This window comes from Nanorana parkeri, unplaced genomic scaffold (genome assembly GCF_000935625.1).
Source record: "Nanorana parkeri isolate BGI_ZX_2015 unplaced genomic scaffold, ASM93562v1 scaffold2117, whole genome shotgun sequence".
Lineage (NCBI taxonomy): Eukaryota > Metazoa > Chordata > Amphibia > Anura > Dicroglossidae > Nanorana > Nanorana parkeri.
The window spans coordinates 39,595-48,292 of NW_017308385.1; the positions used below are offsets into that span (position 1 = coordinate 39,595).

At 43.6% G+C, this 8,698-nt stretch overlaps 1 protein-coding gene across 4 annotated transcripts in view; it reads right to left on the reverse strand.

The window, feature by feature from the left end:
- FBXW9 (F-box and WD repeat domain containing 9) overlaps window positions 1-8,698 on the reverse strand; it is a 24,595-nt gene that overhangs the window by 13,195 nt on the left and 2,702 nt on the right. For 3 of the 4 annotated variants that reach the window (XM_018572736.1, XM_018572733.1, XM_018572737.1), the window contains exons 2-3: window positions 1,538-1,998; window positions 1,008-1,147 (exon numbers count right to left, since the gene is read on the reverse strand). In XM_018572736.1, coding sequence (XP_018428238.1) covers window positions 1,008-1,147; window positions 1,538-1,943 — 546 coding nt within the window. In that variant the 5' untranslated portion in view covers window positions 1,944-1,998. The remainder of the gene's footprint in view (window positions 1-1,007; window positions 1,148-1,537; window positions 1,999-8,698) is intronic. The other variant, XM_018572735.1, reaches the window with a different exon arrangement.

The following is an 8,698-nucleotide window of genomic DNA, read 5'->3' on the forward strand; positions in this document are numbered from 1 at the left end:
CATATAGGAGAGACTATCAGATAGAAGACACTTGCATATCTTTAAAGGAGAACTATGGAGAGCGACATACATTCATTCCATTAGTTAGAGCTGATGTGTGACACTAGCCGACCTGTGACAATGAAACTGTCACAGGTCGGCTCAATAGATCGGGAAGTGAGTGAACACATACCGACGCTCGCTCACTTCTCGAGCTATCCCTGCAGAGAGCCGTGACTGTCACTCACGGCTCCCTACAGGGATTCCCCCCTTCCTGCTCCGATCCTCCAGCGCTGCGGCGTCTCAGTATACTCAGAGAACTGTAGCTTGCGGTACACTGAGCTTTGGGTGACGGGAGGACGCTAGTTTGTGTCCTCCCATTACCCTTAGGAGAACTATGGGGAAAAGCCCTGACCCCATAGTTCTCCTTTAAAGCTTCTGCCTTCCCTTCTAACAATTTTTTTCTAATTGTATAATAAGCCGTAAAAGTGCAGCTTAGTGAACAATCTCGGCATGCCTTGGGTGCAGGGATGAACCAACTCCTGTGCACATGTGTGGGAGTTAAAGGGTAATTCCACTTGAGAAAGAGAGGGGAGGTGAGAGGGAGCCAGATTGGAGGGTGTAATTCCATCTTTTCAAATTCACCTGGGAAAGTGGATTTAGCCTTTATGTCATCACAGGCCAGCCATTCAAAATGGCTGAACAAACCAAACCCGAAAAAAGACTGGGTGAGGGTGGTAGTGGCAATGATGAAGCAATGAGGGAAATCACAGGCATTGCGTCTCTACAGGAGGGCGCTTTAGGAGGCAAATATTCTGTGCATAATGGCACATTATAGTAATAGCCCACCCACCACACCATGTGGTCTTTATATCAGCAGTCAGATTTGAATCAGGCTCTTTATAAGACTTCTAAAATCTGCTGGGTACGCCTATTATCAGATGTATGCAGTTTAAATCTACACTTTCTAAGCATCTGACTGGATCGCCATTTACTTTGAAGTAATGGGACAAGCCAAGCAAACCCACCTCCAATAACAGCACTGCATCCACAGGGGCAAAATGGCCTTCACCCAGTGAGAAATGCTCTGTCTTCTTTCCTTTATCTGACCAGTTAGACACCTGCTCTTCTAATTCAATGCAGGCAGCTGGCCAATCAAACTGTTCTTCTGCGGAAAGATCACATAAATGGCTATAAGCATGGAATTAAAGGATTGTGTGTCCTGATGTCTATGTATGAGGAGAGAACATGAAGAGGAAAACGTGTCCTTATGTCCATGTACAATGAGGGGGATAGAGGTCAGGGTGTTCTGATGTCAATGTATCACGAGGAGTGGGGTGGTCAGTGAGTCTCAATATCTGTGTATTAAGAGAAGGGGACATATTGCTCTATAAGAGGGGTAAGAGGGGTAGGCAAGCTTCGGCCCTCCAGTAGTAGTTCAACTACAAATCTCATTAGGCATTACAAGACTCTGACCGCCACAACTGCAGAGGCAGATGCATCATGGGATTTGTAGTTTCACCAGAGCCAGAAGGTCCTGCTCTGTAGCATTACTTACGTTCTACTACTGGAAAATTAGCACCTATCCTTCTCTGAACCCGCAACCTCCACGTCACCTCATCTGCCACAATGTCCCGGAGAGTGCGGCACACAAGAGGCAATACGTCGAGGATGAAGCGTGGGTCGAGATAAGACAACGTGTGCAGGATCAGCTCCAGGGGAAGAAGCAAGAGCAGAGATAACGTCTCCCCATGGTCACCGGTCACTGGAGATTTCTTCAAACCTTCATGCTTGATGCAGCCCTGAGCCTCCACGGGCAGCGTGTGTGGGAGTTGCTGGACTTTGTCCGGCAGGGCGAGAGTGCCAAGTACCCTGGATACATAATCTAATGCCTGTCTTTCTGGATCTTCTGAAATGTCGCCATCAGTGCCATTCTCGCAATCTGCCCCCCGAGCAGTAGCCATGTTACGTGCCGGAGGACATAGGAGGTCCTGTCAGGGTCAACCGTTGCTTCTGCAACTAGGATATAAATAAAAGCAAGGTGTTGAAATACATAGACATGGTCACATGATAAATCAGAATCATAAGGTATAAAGGGCAACTGATAAGTCAGTTTATTTGCTGGCAAGGTAAATGACATGCTGGCTTTACTTATCATCAACAGACTTCCAGAAATGAGGTGCAGCAAGATCAGACGGCAAGAAACTGAGTGTATCTGCTCCTGGCTTAGTGTTGGATGTCGGCTGTCACTGAAAACCAGCAGTAGCTAGGACCAGCAGGAGTCGCCGAGGTCGGGTGTCCCTTTAACCCTTTCGCTGCCAAGCCCTCCGGAACATTTTGCACCTTAGCTGGCCACGCCATTTTTGCAATTTTTCCCCACTGATTTGATTTTCAACTGCTGCGTTACTAGCGTTTGTAAAAGACCCCCCAAACCATATATTTTCGGAAAGCGCAGGCCCGGTAGAATAAAAAGATGGTGATACTAAATTTGTAGGCCCTGCGATAATTGCGCAAATGTTTCTCAAATTAATATTAAACCGATAAAAATACACAATTCAATTTGGTTAAACACACCAAGATCAGTATCCGTGCACAAAAAAAAATTATTTTCTGATAAAACTGTATTGAGTTAATAAATAACAAATATTTGCAAATTTGAAATTGCGCCTTTTTGCGATGAGGTAAAAAATGAAGGTATGCAAAACTGTAAATAAGCGAATTTGTAAAAAATTGTTTTTACGCTGTGTTGGTGTTTATGTTGTGATAAAATGATACAGGCATATATTTAATTGCAACACAAGGTATCACAACGCATGGCAATGCATCACAAGAATAAAAAATAAACAAATCATGCACTGCGATGCGTTCTAACAACGCACTGCAGCGCATGTGCATGGTGTGCACCACAATATGTGTATGTTATGTGGGGGGAGGGAGGGGTTGTGCTTTTTTTTATTAGTTGTTTTTTTAAATTTATTTTTAAATAATTTTATGTTGTTTTACATTTTTTTATTTAATTATTTATTTTAATTTTTTTAACATGTTGTATTTATTTTGTATTTTTTTTTTTTTACTGTTGGGGGGCTACGGTGAAATATCTGGGGTCTAAACAGACCCCCCTGGGTAAGAATATTAACAGCAAGGGATGCCGACAAGAAGACAAATTAGGATGGGGTGTGGGAAAAGTGGGAAGCGTATAGACAGACAAAGGAATACAAGCAAATAATAAAAAGGGACAGCAACTTGGAAAGGAACAAATAATAATAATAACAAATGCATATGGACTACAACAGAGAAATTTAAATAATATAATTCATTTTAGCTCTTTCTATATATTAATTGGTAATAATGCATATGACCATATATGAATGATAAGTAGAAAGGTTGAGAAATGTCCTTGTCTGGGAGGGAGGGAAGGGCTTGGGGGAAATTGGGGGGACACAAGGAAAGGATAAAACCTTAAGGTGGGTATAGGTAAACACATTATAGAGTAAATAGTCGGTTAGTAAAAGGTTTTTTGTATGATAATTAAGTTAAGTAAAGATAAGGTAATACATCACTAACAGAGGTGAGGGGAAAGGGTGGAATGGGATTCACAATAATACTTTGACCTTAGGAATTATAGATTTGTAGCACGGAATAGTACACAAAGATTAAATACACAAATAGGGTAGGGAACAAAATTACAACACAAGAAATAGTGTGTAGATACACATATGGGAACGATGGAGAGTAATTTTGGGACAAAATGGAAGACGAAAATCACAAACACATATAAAGTAGACCCCCCTCCAGATAAGGTTATAAGTCATTATGAGTTAGGGTTGTAAGGCGAGAAGTGAGTAGAAGGGGGAAAGATTAGAATGAATGAGGAAGGGAAAAGAGATGGAACAGGTAATGTTTGCTATTGAAAGTAATGTTATAGACATTTGTAATTTAGAATGTGTTTTATCTATGCTATGAAATAACAAACAGATGTTTATAAGTTTTATGAAATTGATACAATTGTGTTGACATGAATTAATAATAACAATAAAAATATATTAAAACAAAAAAAATAAACAGACCCCTGACATTTCCCTTTTGAAATAGAAAAAGAAATTGAGGACACAGAGTCCACAGAGTTGTGATGCCGAGAAGCTTCGACTGATCCTTCGGCTAGCTTCGGCCCCAGGACCCCTTCCGTTCAGTAGAACCGAAGGGCTGCTGTACGGGCTATTCACTATAGCCCATACAGCTCCCGAAGTTGGCCGAGCGGCTCAGTCAAGCCGAAGGCATATGCTTCGGCTCGACTGAGCCGAGGTGAAAGCCGAAGCTGGAACGGCCGACCGACAACCTGCTACTGACAGCTTGGCGGAGCCAGCTGTCATCTCACGGCTGGCTCTGGCCACTTGCATGCAGAGACAGATCAGCGTCCCTGGTAGATACATTGGGATGCATTTTTAGTGCAGGAGTGTACGGATCAGGTCAGCACAGAAAACGTCGTGTGAACAGGCCCTAAATCTAAAAGATAAAACTGTTAATAAATAACAAATATTTGCAAATTTGAAATTGCGCCTTTTTGCGTGGCAACGCTTTGCCATGTGCTGCCACAGTTAAATTAATGGGTTTTTTTTAAAGAAGAAAAAAAATAATGCACTTCAATGCGTTCTAACAATGCATCAAAAACCACAAAAAAAAAGGGTTCTAACAATGCTTCTAACACCACAATATGGTGGGGGGAGGGAGGGGTTGTGTTTGTTTTTTTTTTTTACACATTATTATTATTTTTTTTTAAATATTAATTTTTTTACTGTTGGGGGGGCTGCGGTGAAATATCTGGGGTCTAAACAGACCCCTGACATTTCCCTTTTGAAATAGAATAAGAAATTGAGGACACAGAGTCCTCAATTTCTTTTTCTGCAGCCTCAGCACTCAATGAATGGGAAGCACTCAGTACAGAAGCTTCCCATTCATTCAGAAACTGATAGAAAAATATTTACTGATGCACATGACCCACAAACACCTACCGAGGGTTTCAGGGAACGGCCGTAATGATAGCAGCCTGTCTTGCACCCATCGCTGCAACGGCCAAAGGCCACCGAATGTACCCCCCCTTTTTCTTTAGCCTCTTCCCCATAGATATGATTAACAATTTACCTTTCTGATTATATCTGTACCTGTTGGAGCGGAGCAGCTGCATCCAAGCCTTACATCACCAAGTGCAATGCAAAGCGTGGGATGCCGTGGTGTACCCGGTGTCCCAATACTTTTGGCAATATAGTGTATATCCACTTGTCCCTGTGCCGTTTAAAAAATGGTGGTTCCTTTTTTTAAAGAGTGGGAAGGGTTAGAACGTTTAACAGGTTTTACTGCTATCCGTGCCTCCATTGGGGACATTCACCCTCAGTGGCCGGGTGTTACAAAGACAGGACGTGATGGGATAACACTCTTATGAGGACAGAGACAGCCAGAAAAACGCATTTATTTAGTACAGTGGGAAGGGTTATAACATCTGTCAGGTTTCTATTACTCTTATCAAAGCTGAAGCCAACCCAATCTGGAGCAGCTGTCCATAGTAACTAGGATTGTCCCGATACCAGTGCTGATACTTGGCATTTTGACAAGAACTACCAGGGTTGCAGCGGTTGCAGCTGGGACCTCTACCACTGTCCTGAAATCATTAGTCTGTATTGTTTTAGAAAAACTCACATGACAATAAACAAAAATGTATCAGTACTTGTAATTGCAAAACTGGTATCGGTGCATCCCGAATATATATATGCGATTCTTTTTACCGCGAATCGCGGTAAAAACGCGCGTCGCGAACCGCGCGACAAACGTGCATATTCAATACGCCTAGGTGTGAACCCAGCCAAACTGTTGTATTTTTCTCTTGTCTAGTCTTGGAGCTGGAAAAGTTTCTGCACCTGTCCGAGTGCGGTACTTGGTATCTGAACATGCCTAATAGTAACAAATCAGCTTCTATCTTTTCATTTTCAAAACCTAACTGAAGAAATTGAGGAGAGAAGCTGATCGGTTACTATGGGCAACTGCTCCCGATTCTGTCAGCTTTAGTTTTGATAAATTCCCCTCTCTATGTATCCCTGTCCTGGTAACCTGTGCCCTTGTTTCCCGTCCCAGTGTCAACAGGACAGCAACTGAAGTGGAATCTCCCCACCTAGGGATACAAAATGCAAAAAAAAAAAAAAAGTTGACCGAAGTTCTGACTTTTAACCACTTAGTCTGGGGCATTTTCTTACTATTTGCGCACACATGATAAAATATACATTTTGGGCTAGAAAACAGCTTCAGACCCCCCAAACAATGATATATGTTCTGAAAGCTGAGGCCCTGGAGAATAAAAAAAAAATGCTTGTTGCAATTTTTTATGCCGTACGTTTTTTTGCGCAAATGTTTATCAAACAAATATTTTTAGGAAAAAATAAACTAAAATTCAAATTAAGTGCACAGAAACATAAAATAATACCCAATTTTTAGGTAAAATATAAAAGACGGGGTCACGCCGGGTAAATAGATACCAAACATGTCAAGCCTTAAAATTGCGTTCGCCCGTGAAACGGCAAAAAACGACAATAATCAAAATTTCCCATAGGCGACGCTTTAAACACTTTTACGGCTCATCAGTTTAGTGCTAACAGTGATTGATGGGCCGAGAATTATTGCTCTCACTGCGACATCCACGGCGATATGTATCATGTGTAACGCAATTGTTGTTTTCACATGTAAACGCACCGACTTGTATGTGCGTGCACATGGGGTTTTTTGCATATTTTTATTTTTATTATAGGTTACTTTCATTTATTAAATTTGTAAACACTTTTTTCTACAATAACTTTATTGCTATCATATAGGGGGCTAACAGCCTCCCTATATAATAGCAGATAGGGTGTGTCTTTATGGAGACATCAGGAGTCTTTCAGACCCCTAATGTCACCTAGGGACCCCAAAGAAGCTGAGATCTGCTTCCCCAGCTTCTTCTCCTGGCTCTACAAGCCAGAGACTGTGTACAGTGACACCGGAGGTGATGTCATACACATCACTTCCGGGTCCAGTGATTGGAGGAGAGCTCAGCAGCTGGAAGCCGCTGAATCTCTCTCTGATCATTGCAGGGAGACCCGCCAAGCCAGTCCTGGGCGCCGCACGGCAAAAAACTACGGCAGCCCCGGCTGTACATTAACAGCCATGTTAAAAATTACACCAAGAACACGGCTGCTGCAGCATCCGTGTTCTTGTTTTAACCACTTCTGCAGGCCGCCGTCTATAGACATATTGCAGGCCGGAAGTGGTTAAAGAAGAATTTTTTCCTCCCTAGCTAAAACTACATTTCCACTAATTGCCCTTGTGTGGAGGGTCCAACTGTGTCTGCTCCCTTTCACCAGGCACGGTTTTTACCCCTAAAAGGTAGACCCAACATAGAAATACGACAAGGCCACATTGTATCCCTCCTTTCATCAGGCACGGTTTTATGGACCCTCCACACCTGACACTTGTAATAGAGGGACTTGGATTTATGGGCACATCAGCGATGCTGCACACTAGGGATGCACCGATACCGGTTTGTCAGTATCGAGTACTGATATTTTTTTTTTCATTACGAATACCGATACCGGAAGTCTCATTAAGGGTGCCAGGCGGCGTGTAATGACTTGCCACCTGGCTTCCTGATTAGCAGGGAAGCCGTTTCTATGCTTCCTCGTCACCAGGTGACGGGAAATCATGGAGCCGGCTTTCTGGCCAATCAGAAAGCCAGACGCCGTGTAATGACGCGGTATCTGGCTTCCTGATTGCCCGGCAAAGCTGGCTCCATGCTCCCTCGTCACCTGGTTACGAGGGAACATGAAGCCGGCTTCCCAACCAATCAGGAAGCCGGACGAGTCATTACATGCTGCCCGGCTTCCCGATTGACTGGGAAACCGGTTCCATGCTCCCTCGTCACCTGGCTGGCCAATCAGGAAGCCGGGCAGCGTGTAATGACGCGCTGCAGGCTTCCTGATACCGGAAGCTCACGTATAGGGCTAGGCTAAGGAGCATTTGGGCGAGTACTCGCCCCAAATACTCGGCATCGGCACTGATACTAGTATCGGTGTACCCCTAGTGCACACAGTGCCTTTCTTGGCACTCCTGAAACCTTCTCTCCTCCCTGCTGGGCACCGGTCTGTGTCCCCTCGGATCCCGGCTGCCTCTGCTGACACGGTCGGGGGAGAGCAGGGGGCATGGGAGGGAACACAGCCCGGTGTCTAGTGGGGGAGGAGAGAAGCCGTCAGGATGCACTGAAGTTTCGGCCATTAGGATACTTTCGCCATTGTGGCCAAAGTACCATTTTCGGCCGAAATGTTTTGGTGGACGAAATTTCAGTGCATCCCGAGAATATACTATTCCGATGTTGCACAGTGAGGCCGACCTATGAGCTTGATACTTTATCCATGACTGGCCTTGTGAGTATTGTGATGCATTTTTAATTGGGTTTTATTGGGGGTTTTGTTTTTGCTATTTGGGGTCTAAATAAAGCTTCTTTTAGAAAAAAAAATATATACTCATGATTGCAATTTATATTTAAGTGTATTTATGCCCCCTGGGGATGTAGAAATGCAATATTCAGTGAAGCTTCTCCTTCTTCTGATATTGGAGTATCAGACTTCAGTTGACCTCTGACCCTCAGCAACGGCTGCTTCAATATTTCCATCCTGACAGGAACCGGAATTCAGAACTAAGCCCA